The sequence below is a fragment of the Amblyomma maculatum genome, chromosome 1, assembly GCF_055883805.1.
Source record: "Amblyomma maculatum isolate TAMU_Amacu chromosome 1, ASM5588380v1, whole genome shotgun sequence".
Taxonomy (NCBI): domain Eukaryota; kingdom Metazoa; phylum Arthropoda; class Arachnida; order Ixodida; family Ixodidae; genus Amblyomma; species Amblyomma maculatum.
In genome coordinates this window covers 267,815,779-267,840,454 of record NC_139344.1, presented here as the reverse complement: position 1 = coordinate 267,840,454, position 24,676 = coordinate 267,815,779, and the positions used below count along the sequence as shown (strand labels likewise).

At 45.9% G+C, this 24,676-nt stretch overlaps 2 protein-coding genes across 2 annotated transcripts in view; one reads left to right on the top strand and one right to left on the bottom strand.

The window, feature by feature from the left end:
* The window catches only part of LOC146206489 (ELMO domain-containing protein 3-like), a 33,437-nt gene extending 9,341 nt beyond the window's left edge, over positions 1-24,096 (bottom strand). Inside the window, exons 1-2 of the mRNA XM_084609482.1 lie at positions 24,063-24,096; positions 21,901-22,016 (exon numbers count right to left, since the gene is read on the bottom strand). Of these exons, the coding sequence (XP_084465608.1) occupies positions 21,901-22,016; positions 24,063-24,096 (150 nt within the window). The remainder of the gene's footprint in view (positions 1-21,900; positions 22,017-24,062) is intronic.
* LOC146206490 (ADP-ribosylation factor-like protein 3) lies at positions 661-5,401 on the top strand. The gene is made up of 4 exons (XM_084587564.1): positions 661-666; positions 1,375-1,518; positions 1,823-1,939; positions 5,141-5,401. Exons 1-4 carry the CDS (start codon positions 661-663, stop codon positions 5,399-5,401), a joined length of 528 nt encoding a protein of 175 aa, XP_084443690.1.
* Positions 24,097-24,676: the final 580 nt, after the last annotated feature.

Here is a 24,676-nt window from a genome sequence, read left to right as displayed (position 1 = left end):
AAAGAGGAAGGTTAAAGTGAGAGAAGAGAGAGAAAAAGAGGTGCCGTAGTAAAGGGCTGCGGAACGATTTCTACCACCTGGGCATCTGATATCGCACACGCACGGGCACCTTTTGAGTTTGGCATTCACTTAAACGCGGCGCCGTGGCTGGGCTCGAGCCCGGGCACCAAGGCTCAGTAGCCGAGCGTTCTAGCCACTGAGCCGCCGCGACGGAGAGCTTTTGTGCACCCGATCGCATTCTGCGCATTTTACTCTGTCCTCTTAGTGGTAAAGCGTCTCTTGGGTCTTTTTTTTATTATTATTTATTTTTTTTTTACCGCAGTTAAAATCGTTCCTCCGCTCATTTAGCGAACGCTGTGCAAAGCTGCGTAGCATTTCACGATCCAAAGCGCGCTGCGCTTACTTCGGAGACCCCGCACTCTGCTTTAATACTGCCTAACCTTTCCAGTCAACCGAGGACGAGATGAACAACATCCATACCGTTCCATCGCTCTCTTCCGGTTCCAGCGGCCATGTGTCCATTTTGAGCCGTCCGGACACTGTTTGGACGTTGCCTTGGTAACGCGTTCGCCGGGAGAACGGTCGTGAAGGCCATGCGTGAGCGTCAGAAAATGGTTTGCGAAGGCGCCACCTTTCGTGAGCCCAGTGATCGGATGCTCCATGCCAGTGAGTGGTGAGGGTGCATCGAATTTCCTTTTTTCCGGACGGCTTCACTGGTCTCTCTGATCTCCCGTCCGGCCGTCGAAGAAGGCCTCACGGGAGGAGCCGCGTGGAAGGCTGAGAAATGGTGAGGCCTCAACGCCAGCGCATCGATCGCTTGCTGTTCTTTGCTGTGCGCTGGATCCGACAGTGGGTCCCGATTGCTTATTGAATATCTACAGCCACCGAAGGCGAGAAATAGCTGATGCGAGAGCCTTCAGAGCCGCAAAATTCATGCTCTCTTGCCTACTTCGTCTCTTTGAGTTTTGAGAATGTCCATAGCGAGATGAGGAATGCAATGCAAGATGCATTAGCCCCATGAAATACACTAAACCGTGCACAGTATGGTCGTATGTAACATGGCTGCGCACGGATGACACGGTACAGTATGTTACGTATGTCATGATGTGGTCTTGTATTATTAAATTGCTGTCACGTAACAATGCATTAATTTCAGGTATTCCGAGTCATGGTATTGGGCGGAACGGTACAGAATCAAATACGCTGCGTGTGGTGTTCGTATACAATCTGTACATTTCTTGGAGCCGACGTATTATACGGAATGCGTAATTCACACAATGTCGTGCTCATGGCAGAGACTAACACAGAATGACTTCAAAAGCATATATTTATTCCAGTACTCGAACCTGAATGCCAATGGTCGCTCGTATGCAGGGACTGCTCGCACTGCTGAGGAAGCTCAAGTCGACGCCCGACCGCGAGCTGCGGATCCTGTTGCTCGGGCTTGACAACGCCGGCAAGACAACCATCTTGAAGAAGCTGGCTTCCGAAGACATCACTCACATCACGCCTACTCAGGTGCGCAGTTAACGACATGAACGGTGCTCCTAATGTCCATGTTTGTACGAGCAGGTTCCTGCAGCTGAAACCTCTTTGCAGTGTTGGAGAGGCGAATGATGCCACATCACCGAGCGACACCAAAATAATTTTTTTTTTTTTTCATATAAAACAAAGTCAGTTTTCACAAAGTCAGGCCGACACCTTGGCCATTTTCTCGCTGCAACAAAATATAATGTAGAATGTGAGCAAAGCTCCGCCAACGACTAACATTAAAACCTGGTCCAGCGGTGATGTAAGGCGTCGATTTGTCTCACTGCTGCAGGGGTTCAACATCAAAAGTGTACAAGCCGAAGGGTTTAAGCTGAACGTGTGGGACATCGGCGGCCAGCGCAAGATTCGTCCCTACTGGCAAAACTACTTCGAGAACACCGATGTGCTGGTCAGTGAGACTCTTTTTCTTATTGTTATTATTAGAAATCACCTCAAGCTGAACAGGGAAGCTCAGACTGTGAAGAAACGCTACTCTTGCGTCCGTAGCCATTCGTCAATACGAAATTGGCTTTGCCGTTCTGTAGTACTTTAATAAAACGTAAATCGCTGCCCATTATCATATCATACCAAACAGTGTTGACAGCCTGATCATTTCGTCTAGTTATGATAGCGGCACAAAAAAAAAAAAAAAAAAAAAAAGAAGGTAAAAACTAATTTTTCTTTAAAATGACGATGCACGCATCCTGACGTGTGCCGCATGTCCATTGGAATAGACTTTCTACGCAAATGATGGCGCGCAACTTACCTGTTCTGATTTTCGTTCACAGTATACCATTCTCTCTGCGTTTAGAGGTAAACCTGAGTAGTTGACCCGCACGCACTAACAAACGCGTGCTTATACGCTGGATCTTCCAATCTATAGGTCATTAAATTCGGAAGGAGCTTGCGGACAGCATAAGCAGAATGCACAGGAGTGAATATATAAAGAGGTCCAATATTTCGTTTTTCGAATTTCCCTTTTTTTGGCGCACAAAAAGTCGGACATGTGCTTGATGGGAGGTATTTCGACTCATTATGCAAAGTAATCAATATGTATCATCCCATTACGCACAATTTCTTCCCATTGCAGATTTACTGAAGAATCGCTCTCTGTATTGCGTGAAAGTATAAGGAGTAATAGGCATCTTTATTACAAAAACCAAGCGCTAATTTTAAGAATGCCTTCTCATAACAGCCGAATGCCGTCAGTACTTTGCATGCAAGCCTTTTCCGTCCATAACTGCTTGACACCGCTGAAACATGTAGTCCTGAAAACTGTCTAGTGTTTATGTCTCCCCATCTTTGCAGCACCTAGTCAAATTTCTGATAGGCGTTGCTGGTTTTCTTGTCCCACGGACGACGCGCGAATCTCAGCCAAAGATCTTGAAGTGAAATAATAGTTGCGCTACTGCTTTGCTGAAGGTATTTCTTTAACTCGTTAAGAATTTTTGCACAGTAGCGTATACAGGTCGTTCGGTCAAAACGACGTCGGCTTCACCGTTGCCGTAATCCATGGGTTTGAGAAAAACAGGAAAAATACGCATGTGACTTCGTATCGAAACTGTGACGCAACTTTTTTTTTGTGAAGAGTTCAGGGTGGCGTCGTAACATTTCGCTTCCTATTTAACATCCATCTGCTAGTCAAAATGGAAGCTAGTTTGCGATACGGGTTCTAACCACTGACATATATGTAGTTCCTGCAATAGTATGCCATTCACTGTAAGTGTACGTGTCCACCCAGAAAAGAGACAGATACTGCGCCTTCCTTTCTCTAAAAGCCAAGTCGACTAAACACGCTACCTGCCGTGGTGGCTGAATTGGAATTTATCCCAAGCCTTGTAAGGGCCTTACAAAGGCGGCGGAATGCACACTCCTCCGTCTTTACACCAAAACGCTGCTGTGTCCGGCTGTTTTAAAACACTTTGATAGGAAAATGACCGCACTGTGCGGAGAAGTCTTTGGACATCTTCCACATGCCAATCAGCCCCGAACCTAGCCCCAAAACCCAACCCCACCCGAGAGGACTGGGAGGCGCAGCACTGTCCACTTAGCATTGTCGCAGTGCGTGCGAGCACTGTTCAAGGAGCACTGTGCACGAATGACTGCGCGCGAGCGGCCGCTGCGATTATTTACAGTATAGTCACAACTTCACAAGTCTGTATATACATAGCTGCGCGCACGTAGTGTCCTGTCGCAGATACAATGAGCAAGCACCTTCAAATAATGACCTTTACTTAAAAAAGAAAAAAAAAACACAGTAATACGGCATCAGCCATTGCTTCTAAGTCTCTGTTGGCGCTAACCGCTAGACTTCGCTACATCTTAGTATAATAAAAATTTTGTTAACAAGCTAATAATAATTTTAGAGTCAATGACATCCACAGCGACTGACGGTTTGTTCCAGAAATATTTTATTTCTATTTTAAACTGACTATTCTTGGAATTTTTGAAAATGTTTCGCTAAAGCATCTGACCTACTATCAGGCATACTGCAACAGAGCCGTGTTAAGAAAAAGCCTCGCTTGCTTTTGATTTTTTTTTTATCGTTAAGTCGTATTACACAGATTTCTTGTGCAAGGCTGAAAAGGAAGCACAGCTCACTGAGCTTAAAGGCAAACCAATACATTGTTAGCATAGTAAGCTTATATATTCTAACAAACTTTTGAGTATACGAACAAGCTGATCATGAAGCTTGTAAGTATACTGACGAATGTACTTTAAAAAATTACGACTTCCATCCAGCGCAGTCTTCCGAAAGCTTGCGTGCACCGGTGCTGGCGTCTGCATGCAAGGTAAACCATGGGAAAAAAGCCGCGCACTCTGTACTTTTTCCTAAAAAGCCGTGAAAACATAATCACGAATATAGAACATAAGGAAGACCTGGTGCCGCAAGAACGTGATGGTTAACCGAAAAGGCTGGACTTCCAAGCGATTTGTGCATGCTTCATACAACATTGGTCCCAAGACTTACTTTCTTATCTAAGACTGGTTCTCCGAAAAAAAACTAAAATAACTGCGGGTGCGTGTCTGTAGCACCATGTTTTAGGGTTGACATATGCTATATATTTTAGTTGCGATAGCAGCCGCTAGACGGCGATATTTACCTTCACTGCCTCCTAGTGACTGTAGAGAGTGGCATCCGTTACTCAAGACCAGAAGGACAAACGGACGTCAGTGAGTGCTGACTTGCCCCCCTTTGCAGTCAAGGGTGCTGCGTTTGTTGACCGCATCATTGCTGAATAAGAAGCATGGTGTTTTGAGTCCAGCGTTTCGCTACAGCGTAGAAGAACGCTGGACAGAAAGCGTGGTGGCCGTTCAGGACTCCACGACAAAGGAGCTGACAGCCCTGTCAAAATATTGTTCTTTAACTGCTTCCAAGCCCCTCAAACGAGTGGTGCACGAACGATTTCAATTTTCAATGCCCTTTTCTTTGTGAACTGATTCTCGGAACAGTAAAGGATAAGCCCTGTCCATGCTCCATCATCGTTCTGGATACTTGTGCTAGCCGGTTGTTTGCCGAAGCGGCCAATGTTGATGCCGGCTGCTGCACTCATGGTGTCGGGTTCGCCGTGCTGGATGGTCAGTGAAATGCCAAACCTGTACGTTGCAGCTGTACGTGATCGACAGCTCGGACCGGGCGCGCTTCGAGGAGACAGGCGTGGAATTGGCCGAACTACTCGCCGAGGACAAGCTGCTGGGCGTGCCGCTGCTCGTGCTGGCCAACAAGCAGGACCTGGTGCACAGCGCACCAGCCGCCGAGCTGGCTGATGGCCTCAACCTGCCGGCCGTCCGCGACCGCGCCTGGCAGATACAGGCCTGCAGCGCGCTCTCTGGCGAAGGACTCAAGGTGCCATTCTCGGTTGTTCAGTAGGCTCAGCCGAAATGCGCTTCTTTAATAGGTTTTTACCGTATACGCAGTCACACTACGCCATTTAAGACGACGTCTGGCCGCGCTTGGACCTTTGTAAGAGCCAGCACGCTCTCGAAGCCACAACTCTGTTTCCATTAGAGTGTCTAAGCAGATAGGAGGAGGAGGAGGAGGAGGAGGAGGAGGAGGAGGAGACAACTTTATTTAACGCATTACATTAAGCGTTAAGAATGTCCTGGGCCAGGGTCACCAAGGCCAACTGATCTTGCAGCTGGTCAGAGGCTAACCAAGCCCGCCACGTTGGGGGAGGAGGGTGTGGAAAGTGAGGAGATTGGAGGGCGACAGGGAATGAAAAGATGCAATGCTCCAAGTTTGCATAGTGTTCTGGGCAATTTGGGCATGCAGGGGAATGTATGATTCTGTATAGAAAAGATCGGGCAGGAGTAAGCAGTGTATTTAGTTGTATGCGTCTAAGAATGCGGATTTGCGTGGTAGTGAGAGATTTATCAGGAAGAGGAAGTGTACGGAGAGTTTCTCTAATGTTGTCGTAGTGAACGTTGATTTCTTTTTTGTAGTGAAGAGTAGTGTCCCACGTTGGTGGATAAGGCCAGGGAATCCCAGGCGCCCGGTGTTGAAGTTCGCGGGCGAGGCGATGCACTACCTCATACAGTGTGGGGACGTAGTTTGATAAGAGCTCTGTGTAGATCATCGTGTAGTTCTTCAGGAATGCGACCCGTGTGAATGGCGCGTATAGCTTGTATTGAATCAGTGTATATGGTATATCCTGAAGGGTTAGGGGGTGCTTGTGCGAGGTCTTGAATACTGGTCACTATTGGCAGGGTCTCGAAAGTCGCTGTAGGAGAAGGATCTATGTAAGGACCGAGGGTATGCGTCACTACATCGCTACAGCTCTGAATTGAGTAAGCAGCCGCTCCGACGTTAGTTCGTGATGCATCTGTGTAGATGATCGTGGAATCTGTTGGGTGAACATGGTTGGAAACGCGAGCGGAACGTCTGCCTGTGTTAGTGTCGGGTGCAACGTTTTTTGGAATGGGGATTATTCTGAGGTTATCCGGGAGCGAAGAAGGAAGAGTAATTATAGGGAGGTCTATAGGTTTGAGTGAAACCTGCTGTAGTATCCAATGTCCTTGTTTGGTGCTAGAAAGACGTGCCATTTGCCGGTCGCGATGTTGTTGTATGAGGTCTCCCAGGGGCAAGAACAGCCCCATACAGTATAGGCGCTCCGTGGACGTATGTACAGGGACGTTAAGGGCGGCCTTGTACAATATGTGAAGCGCAACCTCAATCTGATGTCTTTGGCGACAAGTTAGTGTAAGGTAAGGAATCGTATATAAAATCTTGCTAAGTGCTAATGCATGGACAAGCTGCCTGACTTGACCCTTGCGTAGCCCGGCGTGCTTATTGACTATGCGGCGAACTAGATGCGTAAGCTGATTGCAAACTTTAACGGTTGTAGATACATTGGCCTGATTGGTTGACTCATGGATATGAAGTCCGAGGATCCGGCGGGATGATACACGAGGGATGGGGTGACCTGCCATTGTGAGATTGATCAGCTGGTTATGTTGGCGTTGATAGCGAGTTTTTGCAATCAGCAGCAATTCGGATTTTTCAGGTGCGGGAGATAGCCCTACTTTATCAAGGTAACTAACGACTGCATCGATACCTTGCTGTAGGGTCTCCTCTACTGCTCCAGGAGACCCAGAAGTGCACCAAAGAGTAAGGTCGTCTGCATAGAATGTGTGTTTTAGGTTTGGGATAGACGCTAAAGTACGAGATAGGGGAGCCATTGCAAGGTTAAAAAGGGTGGGTGACAGAATAGCGCCCTGAGGAGTACCACGTGTGAGGGGGAAAGGATCAGATATCGAATCGGGGAGACGGAACTTGGCCGTACGGTCGCGGAGAAATGCTGTGAGGTAGCCATACATCTTTGGACCACAGCCAGTAGAGGCAAGGATGTTTAATAGAGGATCGTGGGCAAGGTTATCAAAAGCTTTTCGCACATCAAGGGCCACTATGGCTTGGATCTGGGAAGTGGGCGGAGGGTCAAATTCGTGCATGAGGAGAAAAAATAGGTCCTGAGTAGACACACCTTTTCGGAAGCCAATTTGTTGAGGGGGAAAGAAATTTATGGATTCAAGATGAGTCTCGAGCCGATTGAGCACCATCCGCTCCATGGTTTTTCCCAGGCATGATGTTAAAGAAACTGGGCGGAGGTTTTGAAGCGCAGGTTTTTTGCCTGGCTTTGGAAGTAGGGTTATAAGTGATTGTTTCCAAGATGCTGGGAGTGTGCTTTCTTCCCAATGTAAGTTTATAATGCTCAGAAAATGTTCTTTGTCCTTGTCAGAGAGATTTCGAATGAGTGAGTATGTAATCTGGTCTTCACCTGGGACTGATGCTCGTGTTTGCGATGTGATTCATCCCACTTTTTTATATGACGGCTAAGACATCCGAACTTATGCATGAAGCGAATGCGACCCATTCTTGCATGATACCATAAATAACGCAGTATCAGTTAAAATGACTTTCTGGGCAGTCTAAGGGGGCACTTGGGGCAAACAAAAGTCGGCCAGTATCGATGTAGTCCACGGTGTTCTAGCGATAAAGCGACCACTTACACGGAAAATGAAGCTCGTCCTATTCGACAAAAAGAAGCGAAAAAAAAAAAACGTTGCAAGTTCGAATCCACTAGAGGAAACACATTTTTTCAATTTTTTAACCGCTAAGTGCATCTTTGCAGCCGGCCAAACGCAAGCGAGGCCAAAAAGGGTCAGCGTGCTGACTACTATAACTGAATCGAGTTGTGTTTAGTGGCCTTTTTAATTCAACCCTCACTAAGCCTCATCTGGTTGCCAGATGACAGCCTCATGAGGCAGGTGATGGATCGCGCGTTAATTGAAAGAGCCCTGCGCGTTGGACAAGGAGCACGCCTGTAATAAATAGCTAGGTTTGTTAGATGGCCTTCTTGAGCGCCACACAATATACAACTCTAGAAATTTAGCTTCCTCTAACGACTTGCGATTCCCTAAATAACTAAGCACTGCACGTTGTAAGCTCTTGTCTTGAGACTGTTTTCGAGGCTCCACTTAGATTTTGCCTCTCGTAGAATTAAGAACCGACGCCTAGTAAGGAAACTATCAGCGACGTACAGGATGGCATAAGGGCAGGTCATCACAATTCTGCTGTTTCTCTCCAGATAGGTGACTCGAAGACAGATAATGGAGCAGACGGCGACAGCGAGCCCGCCGCGTGGCTACATTGTGCACTACTTTATAAAACTTTAGTCTCCTGTAACGTTTACGTGCTCTTGCGCGTACGAACATTGTTTAGGTTTATCTCTCGAGCCTCAAACCAAGGGCAAGAATTTGTGGTACGTTAGAATAATGTCGGTTGGCAAGCTTAAATCAACGAGCCCTTTCTCGGCACTTCTTTGTGCGTCAGCTGCCTACAGTCTGGATCCTAGCTAACCTGCCGTGCGTGGCGCACTGCCGACACAGCATGACAACTTGCACAGTAGTGGCACGACCGGCAAGGCGCGCATGGCTTTCCGGCGGCCTGTTACGCTCTGGAAAGCCGCTAGAGGCGCTGCTGGTCTCTTTTATACTCGAATGTAATGGTATCCATCCGGAAGTTGGTGCAGGCGCAATCACTGTTCCTGAAGCTCTGGGGTTTAGAGATACCAGTGGCCGGGTGAATAAACCGGCGGTGGAAACTAGCAAAAAACGACTGGAAGATTGGTGGCTTAAAAGCAGAGAAGTGACATAATGTTAGTAATGTAGGAACAAAATTTAATAAATAGAATGATGGTATAGTTAACCAATCTAAAACAATAATTAAGATATATGGAGAAAAATGAGCATGATAGCTACTGCTACCACCCCGTTTGAAAGGGGGCGCTCCTATATTCCATCCATCCATCCATCCATCCATCCATCCATCCATCCATACTACTGCGGCACAGCCGGCCCCGGAGAGACAGTTGTTAGGCTACCTCTCCTGCGTTTGGTTGGGCTGTAGTTTTGTGTCCATCCCTTGACTTTGTGTCGGTATTTTTTGTGTGTGTTCTTGTGCTGGGGACCGTGTGTGCAGTGCATCTTCACCGCGTGCACTGCTTCCCGCGGCATGAAGTGGCGGACAGACTGTTTTGCCCCGGTCTGCCGTGCGGGCTACCCGAGCGGGCACAAAGCGTCGTCGTTCACGGCTCCAAAAAGACGACGACCTCCGCATTAAATGGGAACGCAATGTGCACAGAAAGGATAAGGGCTTCACTGTTTCTTCGGCGATATGTGAGCGCCATTTTAAACCGCACTTCATTCTACGTGACTATGTGCATATGAAAAACGGTGAAGTACGTATTCCGCGAGGGAAGCCGTCGCTTGCCCGTGACGCGGTGCCGACACTGCTTCCAGGCTGCCCATGCGTACCTTTCCTCATCTACGCCCTGACAGAGACAAGAAAGAAGAGTAGAGTTTTAGAAAATACGCAAGTGCCGAAAAAGAGAGCGTGCAAACAAGGCCGTTCCAGCCATGGCGAGGATAAAGCAGGGGCGCCAGAGCATGAGGCTGCGCTTAGAAGTGTGCACGGGCCAAAATTTTCAGCCCGATCCTGGCCCGGCACTCAGATTTAAAGCCCGGCCTGTCATGTCATACTTGCAGTTAAAGTGATGATACAGGAGGAAATAATTTCAGGATAATAATTTTATTCAAGATCTGAAAAATGTTGAATTCTCACGTTTGAAATGAAAAATTTGCTTAGAGACAACACGTACGTAGAATGAACTTAGTGTGCAAAAACTGCAAATTATATTTCGAATTGATGCATTTGCGGCGCTCCTAGACCCCTCTGCTCGGTCACTGACGACTACCAAAGATACATTCTCGGCGAGGAAGAAAGGCGGGTCGACGCCGGGAAAGGACTCGGAAGCTCTCGTGTCGAGAAGAAGCGGGAAAATGCTGAGCATTCTGCTTATAGCGTACTATGGCCATATTTTCGCTTTTCCGAAAGTTGCATATGCTCGTGGTCGCAGTGTCCGGCCCGCCCGAGACGAATATATCTCGGTCCTGGCACGGCCCGAATCCGAGGAAGAGGGCTTCCGAGCAGCCCGAGCCCGCGCATAGCTCTACAGCTATGCACGGGCCCCCTTTCCACACACGCAAGCACGCGGCGGAAACAAAAAGGGCACTGGCATTCGCATCATGCCGCAATTAAATATTTCCCTCTGCAGTCGAGTTTAGGATTTGCATATGGGTGCTGGCAAGGCACGTGCTCCTGAGCACAGCGTAGTTCTGTAACTGCGCTCCTGCTGTACCTCATAAATAAGAACCAAATAAATGCGCTTTGCTCGCACCTCACGTCGCTGTAACACAGGAGCAAATCTATGTGCTGCTCTTGGAAGTCCCATTTACACGACCCATTTCTCCACCCGCCCACTCCCCCTATAAGACTGCCCTACCGTTATTTTTTCTCATTTCCATTTCGTTAGCGCTGCTTCAGTCTGCTTTAGCGCTGAAAACTAGGCAAGCGCAGGCTGCTGGCGTTCACTGTAAAGGGTGCTCCGCCGTCTACTAAACCCTGATGAGGAAAAGCCAGATTTCAGGGGGACACAACTCAGCTTGGGGAAGTAGACTCCGCTCACTGTCTCTTTTAAGGAAGCGTAAAAGAAAAAAATAGGCCTGAAAAGCACTTAGAGGCAACAGATAATTTGAGGGGGGGGGGGGGGGGGGGGGCAAGAATAAGCATGCTACAACTTTGGTTTCAAGTCCGTCTAGTCATACAGTCCTTGATGATGAAAAAATTACGGCCGATTTGCATAGTTAATCAAATTCGAAGTAGGTGCGTAGCACTGCTTAACCGTTGTACTTCAGCTCGTCAGGCACTCCAGCGAACCTGCGCCGGAGTGCCTGACTGCCCGGCTTCATCCACTGCGACGCGAAGCAAACGCGCGGCGCAGCCGTGTTCTCAGCTTTCCTTACACCATCTTCAGAAATGAGCGAAAACAGGCACAATTACCCACTTTACAATGCACTGCTCTGCGGCCGAAACATTTGGGGTGGAATCATAGGGGAGAGAAAGATAATGGAAAACGCGCTCGAAGGCGAGCGCCAGTTAAGGCGCGGAGGTAAGCACAAGCAGCTTCACGACGCGGCGAGCGGCTGGGAGCCAAGGTCCAGGGAGCACCACGCGTGCACGTCTGCTGTTCGTGAAGGCTGAGGAGTGACTGATGCGACGGGAGAGATGCCGAAGTTGAGGAATGTTAAGTCGCGTGATACGGGCGTCGCCGCTTTCCCTTCCTCCTCTTCAAGTTCACGGAGAGACGGATGGACAGAGAGAGAGAGAGAGAGTGGCTACTGTGCAGCTATGCGGCCGTTCCGCCTCCTCAATGCTGAGCCGCGCGTCGCCACCTTCTCTTTCTCCACTTCAAGTTCGCGAAAAGAGAGAGTGAGCGGCTTCGGACAGACATAGGCGAAATCCGTGATTGCGGCTAGTAGTGCTACGCACTAAAATCATTTGGCTTAGATGAAAGTCAGCAGAAACAAGATATTTTACGATGCGGGTTCATCACGCACGTTTTTTATAGACTATGTAGTGAAATTAGAAACAAAATGTCCTGGGGTTCCTAAGTCCCGTACCAGTCAGATTCGCTTCTTCAATGGGCGAGGCAATAGCTAAATTTGTCTACAAAAATTAGCAAACTATCGAGTGTGAGGGGAGGAGGAAAACAACAATACAGTTGTTTTCCTCCTGCGGCTGAAAATGTGAAAAAAAAAAAAAAGCGCTTGCCCCGTGGAGGCCCGCTGCCCATCTGCCTAACCCAAGCGAAGCCAATCACTCCGGGAAGCTGGGGGAGAGTAAAAGAAATAAGGAGAGGTAGCGACCGTTCTACATGGGCAAGAAGGTGCTCTGTATCTTCCCTGACCTCCAGACATTTCTGGCAGAGAAGTGTGCCGCGTCATGCAAACTTTCGGAGCAATAATAGGGTAAAAATAATGTTAATTTGATTTTTTTTAATTCTGAGAAGGATCTGTGCTTGTTGGTGTAGTGGCTCGGAAAAACATAAGCGGGGAAAAAAGAAAAAAATGTGCTGCACACAAAGATGCATTAAACAAATTTTTTGGTGCCGAAACCCGGGAAACCCACGCCGTCATTGGTCTTAAAGAGCAAAAAATTATAGAAGAAGGGCAGGCACCAGACCGCCCCTGGCTACATTTAATACCCGACTGTTCCCTGGCTATTGATATGCCAACATGGCGCTCAGTCTCTACCGCGCGCCCTTCACTCATCTTCGTCCTCTTCGTACTGTTTGCAGATTCCCTCACGAATCTACAACAATACGGGACCTTTCAAATGTCCAACTCTGCTTGTATGCACTTAATTGGACGCCAAGGTACTTGGGCGGCGCATACGTCCTACAACACTAGCATATGCGGATGGTGCATACCACCACAGTTTAATACCATAGAGCTTTACTGATTCAACCATTCACATGGGCTCCAGAAACTGAGCCGAACTACTCTGTGAAATAACCAACTTCAACCACGCTGCCGGCAGACAAACTCTAGGTTATTGGCATGTGCCACCACTCTGAGCTCGTTACCCAGGGTGAGAAATTTTCGGATGGCACAATTATGAAGAATGCTTATACACAGCAGCTTTAAGTAAAGTGCGAATAGAAGTAGAGATAATAGACTCTTTTGCTTGGTAGAGGAAAAGATGAACACAGACTGTGAAATCGTTTACAATATACAGCAGTTATTTTATACCAAAGGCGTTCCCCACCATGGACTGTTTAACCAACATTGACGAGCTCTAAATGCGAGAAGGAGGAATGGTGACAGAGAGGATTGTTGTCAAAGTGAATTTGAAACATTGCCAGTTGCTTTTGAGAGCTTCCGCAAAACTAAATTTTTCGGACGATATGCATGCTCGTTTGAATGGAGCCACCTCTCAAGCTCTGGTGAGGTACAGTGACAACTGACATCGCTAACTGTAGTCGATTCAATACTATTCGTTTAAAAACGGTTACAGGCACCATTTCACAGCGTAATGTGCCTATAGGGAGCTTGCATGAAGCGATGCATGCTAAGTAATCCGCCATGATGTTGTCGCTGGCAGCAGACGGCGGGAAGGGCAGCCAGGCTGAATGGAGCGAGTGCCTTGTCATTTTCGACGGTCCACTGAGCAAACAAGCGGCTTTTTGTGCGCTGTCCTTACGTGCATGCAAGATCTTGCAAGATATCAGTGAGGAACGTACGCGTCGACGCTGTGCCCGAAAAATTGGGCGCGCTATGAAGAAAGGCAGTGCGGCGCGGACCTGTTCACGCTAGGCGCAGACGACTGGCTGTAGTATGCGTCTGGACCTGTGGCCGCCCATCGACATCGCCAGCATCGCCAATATTCATGACTTCTAGTTCTGGCGAGTAGTTTGATACTTTCGCGGATTGGCGTCAATCTCCGTGTGTTGGCCCGTGCGAGCCATTCGCGTCGGCGACGCTAGAGGAATCCTTTGCCTTCCCGCACTCGTACATACGTATTTTTGGAATTGTGAAGAACCCACAGTGGGCCTGTTTGATCGCGCCAGCATCGTCTGCGCGCACTACGCGACCATGCAGACGAGGCTAATGTGAGTGATGTGTTTCGTCGTCTGCTGTCAGCGACAACATCATGGCGGATTACCCGGCATGCATCGCTTCATGCAAGCTCCCTATACAGCCTTCTACACATTGATTTTTTTTTATCATTGCTTTTGAAAATTATTACAACGTAACTTTTAGTGAACTACTGCTGCAGGACTGTGATGTCTAGACTCGTCGTGAAAGTATAAAGTAGAACCGGGTGCAATAGATGTTTAAAGGGCTTATAAAACTCTAAAAGAGCCATCAGGTCCAAGGGCGTATTCCATAAGCTTACATTTCCTATCTGATTTGGTCGGGCGTCAGCCTGACGGCAGTTTGAGACGAAAACAAGCGGCCTGTCAGAAATTACAAGACGGTGGGTCGCACCCAAGGAGGTTATAAAAAAAAAAAAAAAAATAACCTCCTTGGTCGCACCGCCGGCGATAGCCATTGTTATTCGCTGCACGCAGCGGTGCGTGATTCCTTTCTCTCAACGATGGAGGGATGGATGGAATATAGGAGCCTCCCCTTTGAAACGGGGTGGTAGCAGTTGCTATCATGTTTGTTTTTTCCCTTAGATCTTAATTATTGTTTTAGATCGGTTAACTATACAATCATTCCATTATTATTTTTATTTCTACATTACTAACATTATGTCACTTTTCTGCTTTTAAGCCACCAATCTTCCAATAGGTTTTTGCTAGCTTCCACCACAGGTTAATTCACCCCGCCACTGGTACCTCTAAACCCCGGGGCCTCAGGAAGAGTGACTGTGCTTGCATCGACATCCGGATGGATACCATCACATTCAAGTATAAAATGTTCCATTGTTTTTATGGATTTACCACATACTGCACATGTGTCATCTTCTTGGTTAAATTGCTTTTTGTAGTTGCGTGTTCTAAGGCACTCTGATCTAGCTGCAAAGAGTAGGGCACTGCCTCTTTAGTTATCAAAGAAAGCTTCCTTCCTGATCTGCCTTTTCCACTTTCGGTATAGTTCTACACTTTGTTTCTTTCTACAGAATTTATCCAATTTTTACCTTCTGTGTTTCCCCTGTTGCTTAACGCTCTTTATTTCTTCGCACTTGTGACCAGCATACTTACTGGTTAGTTTCCTAGTTCTTTTCCTCCATTGTGAGTCAACGCTTTTTAGATATAGGTATTTAAATACTTTAGCTGCCCGCCTGTTACTGTTCAATTTCCTCAGACATTCCTCATATAATATTTTACTCAGAGCTTCCCATACTTAGAAAGATGCCCAGCCCATATATCTTCCTGTACCGCCTCATTTGTGGCTTTGCCGTGGGCACCCAGTGCCAATCGTCCGACGGCTGTCTGGTTTATTTATTTATTTATTTATTTATTTATTTATTTATTTATTTATTTATTTATTTATTTATTTATTTATTTATTTATTTATTTATTTATTTATTTATTTATTTATTTATTTATTTATTTATTTATTTATTTATTTATTTATTTATTTATTTATTTATTTATTTATTTATTTATTTATTTATTTATTTATTTATTTATTTATTTATTTATTTATTTATTTATTTATTTATTTATATACCCTCAGGGCCCGAAGGCATTAAAGAGGGGAGTGGGAAAGATAATGTAGACTGTACCTCTGCTTTTAGGAACAAAATCGCATTTCCGAAAGTAAGCCCGGACACCATAATCCCTTTTTAAATACACCTCAGCACCTGATACCTGTTGCATTCTCACAATGCCCTATGCTTCATTACCCCGGCATCTCTTCGCCCTTCTGCCCTAAGTGATTGCCAGCTTTTCAATGTATGTCGATCCTTCGTTTACACATACCCCGATATATTTATATTCCGCCACTCTGGGTATTTCATGGCCTTGTATTTTAAGACCCTGATCAGTTGAGCCATTGAAAATCATCAGACCCGGCCTAACGGCGCTAAAACTGAAGCCTAGAGCATCCCCTTTGTCTCCGCAATAGTTACATAGACTTTGCAAGTCTTCCTGGCTATCTGCTATCAGTACAATATCGTCTGCATACATTAAAATGGGGAGGCGCTGCTGTACCACCTTTCCGCCTAATCTATATGACAGGTTAAAACCTAGGTTACTTTCTTGTATCCTCCGTTCCATATTTATCATATAAAGCATGAAAAGCAGCGGTGATAGAGGACAACCTTGTCTTTATCCTTTGCATACCTTGACAGCTTCAGTACTTCTTATCCTTTCCCATGTAATTTCTACTTTGTTATCCCGGTATATTTCCTGTAGGAACTCTATTATCTCATAACCGATACCTTCTTTTAATATGTTCCACAGGAGTTCCCTGTTTACGTTGTCGTACGCCCCGTTTATGTCCAGGAAGGCCAAATACAAAGGTCTATTTTCCACTCTAGATATTTCGATGCATTGGGTAAGCACGAACAGGCTATCATCTAAGCGCCTACCATTTCTAAAGCCGTTCTGAAGTTCTCCGAGTATCTTGTTACTTTCTACCCATGCTTGCTACTTTAATTTCACCGCCTGCATGGCCAACCTGTACATAACAGATGCTATGGTAATTGGCCTGTAGAATTTTATGTGCATACTATCTCCTTTCCCTTTATAAATCAAATTCAGTTTACTCTGCCGCCAGCTGTCCAGAATTTTCTTATTCGTTATGACTGTTTTCAAAGATTTTAACAATGTTTCCTTACTTCTTGGAGTAAGTTCATTAATCAGCTTCATCGGAATTTCATCTATTCCTGTAGATGTGTTTTTAGGAATATTTTTTTCCGCCTTTTCCCAGTTTAGATTGCTCAGTTCAAAGCAGCTTTATATTCGGCTATCTTGTGTTGCTTTCTGATTTCTGGAGATTACCCTATTGTCGCTCTTAAATGACTCGGCTATAACTGATGTAATGTAGATAACTGCGCTGTCTCCCTTTAAACAAATATCCTCGTTATCTTAAATCCGTTCCTGCTTTCTTTCTTTTTATCTAGCCAGCTTATATGGTTCCAGAATTTCCTTGATCCGCCTTTAGTGGGATCGTGTATTTCAGCTGCGTGACATGGTCCATATAGGGTCACGAAGAGTCGGACACGACTGAACGACTGAACTGAACTGAACTGTATTTCAGCTATCCAGCGATCGGTGGACTGCTTTATTTTACTTTGGACGAGGGCCTGTACATCCAGTTTCTTTTGTCGATACGATTTCCATTTTTGGTCTATTTCCTCCCGAGACAACTGTGCTTTCTTTGCCTCTCGGTGTTCCCTTGAAGCTGCCCGTCGTCGTTCCGTTGTTCAATGGCTTCCCTGATTCCCTTATTCCACCAGCTCCGAGGCTTCCTCTTTCCATTCCAGCGCTTTGCTACTTTAATCTCCTTAATTTTTGTCCTTATGAGTAGTTCTATTTAGGGTCCTCTGAGCAGCGCCATGTGGCGACAAATAGCAGAAATATTGTCGAAACGAATAAGAGCGCATTTATAAGCTTGCTGTTTACATTGCTTCTATGGAAGTTTTTCCATACAACAAAGAAAAACAAATGCTTCTGTGGGCGCAATGGATTAATACTATGTGTCTTAGCACCCAAAACGCGTGTTCGAATCCCATGAGTGCTATTTTTATTTTTTTTTTTTAATCCCTGGGTTGTGTTCTCCTTAAGGTTGTATTGAGTGATGTTTTTGCCGCAAAACCAGCCGAGAACAGAGCCAGGAGGTGACGGTACGGCAACGGTTACACTACGAAATTACCTTCACCGTAATCATTTCCTGCCTTCAGAAGCATCTCTCAGCAATAGTCATCGCACAACCAGTGAGGAGAAAGATATGTTGCGGGATCCTATCATTGAGAGAACGGAATTACGCCGCTGCGGCTGACCCCACTGGCTGAGTCATGTGGCCTGCGCTGAGGTGTGCTCGACGAGCAAATGGCCAGTTCGATTCCTACGGACGTTTGCCAGCCGCAGCTCCATCGCCCCCCCCCCCCCCAGTCCCCCCCCCCCTTAAGAAAAAATGGATCCAAAATGGACCAAATGGAAGTTTATGAAATACGGCCTCAGGAATCTTTGAAAGTGACAGCTGACCGATGACATCCCCTGTTTCTGCTAAGGGCAAAGGGCCACTCAAGCTGGCACCTCAGACCGGCAAATCCTCCAGTGTACGAGCCAGCAGCCTCATATTCAACATCTCAGAGTTTATAAAGTCCTTTTTTTGCAACTTTATATCTTCAGCTAAGTAACACCTTATCCGAACTGTTGTTCACTATGCCTCGTGACTCTTGCTTGAGCATCTCCTAAAATGCATGTAAATGCATCCTGGAGAAGCAAGTATGAAATACATTTACGCTTATTTGGATAGCTTCGCTGCTTATCAGAAACCATTTACTTTCCAAAAAGCCCATTAAGGTTTAAATTTAGGCAAGCACACTCATCGACAGTCACAATAATCATGTTGTCATAAAAAAAAAAGAAAAAAAGAAAAACAAGTTTAACGCTTTCCGACTTGCATAAAGGAACAAGTCCAGCGGAAACATAGATCTGGTCTAGACGGACATGGGAGTAACGATCACTGGAGTCGCTCAGTACACAAGTTCCTGGTGTTTCGCTTCCATCAGCTACAGCGCCCATGTACTGTGCGATATTTGTGGACGTTAAAGGATCCAAGGCGGTCTAAATTACCGGAGCCCTCCATTACCGCGCCCTTCATAGCCAATGTCGCTTTCGGAAGTTAAACCTCATATGCCCTATATCATTCCATATACCAGTTAGACGGGTCCCCGCTGGGATGGCGCAGTGGTTACGGCGCTCGACTACTGCTCCCAAGGATGCGGGATCGAATCCTGTCCTCGGCGGCCGCTTTTCGATGGAGGCGAAAAGCAAGGCGCCCGTGTGCTGTGCGATATCAGTGCACGTTAAAGAACTCCAGGTGATCAAAATATTCGGAGTCCTCCACTACGCCGTCTCTCATAGCCTGAGTCACTTTGGGACGTTAAACCCCACAAACCAAACCAGTTATACGGGTAGAATAAATATTCCGGTCCTGATGACCCATTATCTAGGCCCCCAGTCTCAGTAGTAGAAGATAGCATTTCTGAATTTTTCTCGGTGATTTGGCTAGGTTTAGTAGCACTGCTAGGCTTAAACGCGCAGTTAAAGCCCCCCCCCCCCCCCCTTCCCCCCTGATCGCTCCAACGAGAGGTTGATAACCCAAAAGAGCACCGAAGTTTTCAAAGATAACCCCACGCCTCGCAAGACACACCAATGAATCAAACACAACTCGCCATACATCTCAAAGCGGAAACTTAGGACTCACCCCTCTGTGTTCTCTTTGCATACAAGATAAGAAAGGATAAGGTATTTGTCGAGGATAAAATGCATCCCATAGAGTGCGACTAGCAGACTTTGTATTCAGCTAGAAATGGCCAAAATACTTCCTTTTTTGTTGTTGTTGCCTCATCACTCTTTACCTCATGTATAAAAACGATATCAAACCAATTGCCCATTTTACTTATCTTACTTGTCCTCTCATGTAAATAAAAAAAGAATGTAAAAGAGATAGAGAGATTGCCTGGACCAAACTTAAACCAATGTAGGATATGTGAAAAATCGCCCATTTTCGTTTTCAAAACCCGTGTTGCAAATGTCACACGCTGCCCTAAAACCTTTTTTTTTTTTTTCTAGATTAGTGCCGTCATGGATATGTGTGCGACACCATAGTTGCACGAAGCTGTCAGCAGCCACATATTGCATCATTCACTGCGCTTTATGTAACCCTTTTGCTAGCAATTTTGTTTCACTATGTAACGGGAAGGAACATAGCGCGCGCATTTCTGGATCGAAGTTTCATCGCGCGGGATACTGCCCGAGGGTCATCAGCATTATCAGTGGTGACAAAATTTTTATAGCCTATCACACTATGATGCAGCGCAACATAGCCTTGCTTGCAAAATGTATGTATGTATGTATGTATGTATGTATGTATGTATGTATGTATGTATGTATGTATGTATGTATGTATGTATGTATGTATGTATGTATGTATGTATGTATGTATGTATGTATGTATGTATGTATGTATGTATGTATGTATGTATGTACACCCGTGTGCAAAAGTGCAGAGACCACGCGAACCGCTACGATTGCTTTTTTTTTTTCTGTAAAAAAGATGTCACACAAAACTGCTTAGGCATGATGGCAAGCGTATTTGGGAACGTATCTTATGCATATCTCAGAAATAACCGCTTCACTGTCAGAAGAAGGTTACGGGGAATTTTTTCAAATCGCTTAGTCTCTCCACTTTATCTCACGACCGTATGTATGTATACAGGATGTTTCACCGATTTTACACAATTTAAAAAAAGAAAGGGTAGATTAAAATTTCATGCCGATATTTTGGAAGTGTTGTATTGCGTGTCGAGAAAAGTCAGGAGCTCTAAAGGGTATCAATTACCTCAACAAGTAACTAAAATGAGTTAATTAATTTTTTAATTATTTGTAGGAGGTAATATAAAATTGAAGTTATGAGCTGCCGGTAAGGGAATGCCGAACATGATTTTAAACGACAAAAAAAGCACATATTTCTTAGACACTGCAGTACTTTCGCCGCGCAAAAACGAAACCTAGCAGACGAAGCGCCCCCACGAGTGACGCAGTCGTGACCAACGTTGCTCGTAACGATGCTCGTGACGTCGCCCGTGATATACTCGTGACGTCGTCGGGAGAACCGAGCCGTCCGGAAGCTGCCGTCGGGGTATTTTATTTGGCGGCATCCCGTTTTTACTTCCTTTTGGTTTTCACTGCACGAACGGCTGTTTGAGGCCGGCTGACAAGTTTGTTTGAGCACTGGTCTATGCACCAATGGTCTATATCCAATCTTTCGGACAGGATCTCAGTTCTTTATGGAAATACATTCGAGAGCAAGAAAATTTTTCCTCAAAGTTCTAAGGTGATGCAGTTACTCTTCGCGACGAAATTAGTTACTTTTTTGTTTGACAAGATTTCTAAGGTGATGCAGTTACTCTTCGCGATGAAATTAGTTACTTTTTGTGTTTGACAAGATTTAGTGTAGAACCTTTTGATCACTGCACAAATTTTCTCTTAATATGCCACCCAGTTTCGATGACAAGTGAGAATGAGTATCGGAACGGTAAACACAGATGTTTTGAAAAATAGTTTATAAGTTGTGTATCTCAAGGCCAACCACGCAGAAACAGTCATCGCGCATCAGTCCTTAAAGTACATGCTCGAAGTGACATTTTGATGCATATCAGCAAGCGATCTTTCACAGATTTGGCTGCTCGCATGATCATTTCTTGGGGGACATTTTCAAGTTACGTTTTATTTAGGTCGTCAAAGCTCGCCGGTTCTGATTCGTACACCTTGCACTTTAGTAATCCGAGCAGTAAGTTTGGCGAACGCGGTAGCCAGACAGCTGGTCGCCGCGCTAAATCCACTGTTCGGGGAAGGAGCTGTTCAGGAAATGAACAGCCCGGGTCGCCGAATGTGGAGGTGCTCCATCATGCTGAAACCACATTGATCTCAAAGCGTTCAGTGGCAACTCGGAAACAAAATTGGACACACAGTTCCTTTATTATGTCAACCAGCATAACTCTTTCCAGTGAGATTGCCCTCAATAAAATAAGGGCCAACAATGCGACCCCAGAAAATGCAGCACCATACATTTGCCGACCACCGAACCTGATTGTGGTGTGGGCGCAGCCAATTCGGGTTCGCTTGGAAACAGTAGCGTTGCGTTATATGTATGCACATTGATCACCTCGTTTCCTTTGAATTGAACCTCGCCAGTCTTCAAGATATTTTGCAAGATGTCAGGGTTCTGATCACATTAGATTAAGCAGCAATTACAAAAGTCAAACCTTTTTTGGTAGTCACTCACCGTCAATTCCCGATGCAGATAGATACGGTAAGGATGGTATCTGTGCACCGACAGCAGCCGCCAAACAGTAGGAGTACTGGCACCGGCCGCTTGGGCGATTTCACGCACGCTAGCTTCTGGTTTCGCGGCGACGTACAGTTAGAAGAAATATGAAAGGGAACACAGGAACGCGTGGTCTCCGCGCTTTGCAAAGCGCTGCCATCAACGCAAGATGAAAATTGGTAGAACCAAGGTTCAGGAAGAGCAGCCGACAAACTTACTTTGGATGCGTCTTTGCCACTGATTCTTAATCACCTGTCGGGGACAGCGCATTTGAAAGCGTGGAGGCCATGCGCTCCCGTGTTCCCTTCCATATTGTTTCTAGCCGCGTCATCACAGCTGTATCATGTGATTCGGATGCTGGTGCTTTGCGCTTACTCTTTTGCTGTTGCACAGGTCCAGCTGTACGGAATCTATTGGCGATACTCTTGAAAGTTGGTTGCGCAGGCACACGAGAAGCAGGATGCTTGGACTTGTATATAAATGTGCTACTAACCTGCTGTTTTCATTTTGCATTGATACAGGCAATAATAATATCTATCTTTTCAGCAGCCTAAAAGTACTGCACTGCCGGAGCCATTCTGGAATTAATTTTCTGGCGGCAACAGAAGGCGCATCCAAAAATATAGCGAAAGAGCAGAAGTGAAAGGTCAGAAGTGCAACTCCTTACTGAGTGAAAAAGAAAACTTGAAACATCCAGCTGCGCGATATCTACGCTTGCAGCTGCTTTTCTTTTTGTTTGCCGCTCTGGGAGAGCCAAAACCTGAAGTAAGGTGGGAGGGCTGATCCGTCAGCGCTACTCGGTCAGGGCCATGACAAACAGCGTCCGCAATGCGTTGGTGATATCTCAAGATCTATGCCAGACCATGACGCAGTGCCAGGCGTGTATTTCGCGAAGGGCAGCAACCGCGGCTCGGTTCGCCCAGTGATGTTGCGGTGCGTCACTGCGCGCTTCGACTGCTAGGTTTCGCTTTCGCGCGTCGAAAGCAGCCAGAATTGCCAGAGCTGCAGTGCTGAAAATGCATTTCTTGTCGTTTCAAATCTTATTTGGCGTTTTTTCACCGGAAGCTCACTGTTGCAATTTGAAAGTACCTCCTAGCTGGTATAAAAAAAAAAGTTAGTTACTCCTAATCATTAATTGTACCACTTCGAGCTAATTTTTCTGAACACTTGATACGACAGTTAAAAGAATCGACTAGAAAATTTAATTACCCTTTTTTTAACCATATGTAAAGTCTTATATGAAACACATATGTTTATAGTGCAATCACAAAATACTCAGAACATCCTACAGATATATCTCAGGAGATCTTGATAGTCACATAATGTGATCTGGGATAACTTCACAATTGTACTTCTTCTGCGACTGATTGCAAATTATGCGATTTCGGAATGTCGGAGTACGGGATGAGGTTTCTCAGACTTGGACACGTCTCTCAATAAGGACACTCTTTTCATCCAGGAGCATAAGTAAGGCCTCTAGTGGCATGCAGTTATCTGGTTGCGGGCAGTCGGCCAGTGCCGTTGGGTGTGGTCGCACCGAGCAGTCCAAGCAAGAACGCGTGGCCACTTGCATGATACAAGGGAAAGCTTGCACACGTCGGGCATGAAAGCTACCCGCTATCCTTCATCAAACGCAATTGATATCTAATTTCAAAGAATTAGGCAATATCCCAAATGATTTTAAATATTTGGAATCATAACAAGCAGTTCACTTCTAGTATTAAAATGCCAGCCTCTCATGCAGTGGCACTATAGTCGAATACAATTCGAAAAAAAAAAAAAAAAACAGCAGCTGCTCTAAAAAGACTCGCGTGCAGCCAATGGTGCCTACCGATTCTTGCGACAAGGCAGGATGTGGCAGAAGAGTGTTCACTGCACCCTAATCGGAAACTCGCGGGTTCACAAAAATTGCCCAATAACACTATTGGCTGAAGGACCTTCTCTGAGGGGATCCGCCGCCTTTTTCTTTTGTATATAGGGTGCTACAAACACCTGATGCTAAATCTGAATTAAAAAAGGGCATTTAAAAATATCAGGTATAAAATTTGTCGTTAAAGCTGAAGAGCTGCCTAAATCAAGAAGCATAAAAAGAAAGGGTGAGCATGGTGACTACCACCAACCTGTTTCAAAGGAGGCGCTCTTAACTTCCACCATCTATCCATCCCCCCACCCATCCACTCACCTGCCTGTCCATCCGCCCGTCCACCCACCCACGCAAGTTTGCGTGATTGCGCAGGGCGGCGCCACGAGTCATTGCACTCACGAAATCGGAGCCCACTAGCTAACACATTCCCATCCGTATTAATCACACTGATAGCCTGTGCATTTTTACAGAATCGGCTCTTACAAGCATATTCCTGTTCTGCATCGTTGTGCACAGCGCACCTGCCTTGTTTACCAGGTAGCAATGTAGAATCACGCTCTCCACATATAGGAGAGAGGGGATGGATGGTTCAGCTTGGGGAGGTAACTGGTTCGAAACTCACAGCCGGGCAAGGAAGAGTACAAGCGATGCCCGGTTATAGGTGCACAGCTTTTTAAAGGTGTACACTTGGAAGAGGCTCTGCAAACCCTGCTGTGCCCTTTTGGGGCAAACCCAGTTTTGAACACCTTGGCCTGTAAAGGTGGTTTGTGCTACTATGTTCACACGGGGGTTCAAGCTCAAGTTCGTGCACTGTAACTAGCAATCTTTCAAAAGCAGTTCACTTCAGACTATCACTGGCAGTCCTTGGCA

Excerpts from the sequence above, each read along its gene's own strand:
- LOC146206490 (XM_084587564.1), top strand. Across the intron at positions 1,519-1,822 it reads CTCACATCACGCCTACTCAG|GGGTTCAACATCAAAAGTGT; the intron begins GTGCGCAGTTAA and ends TCACTGCTGCAG. Across the intron at positions 1,940-5,140 it reads TCGAGAACACCGATGTGCTG|CTGTACGTGATCGACAGCTC; the intron begins GTCAGTGAGACT and ends TGTACGTTGCAG.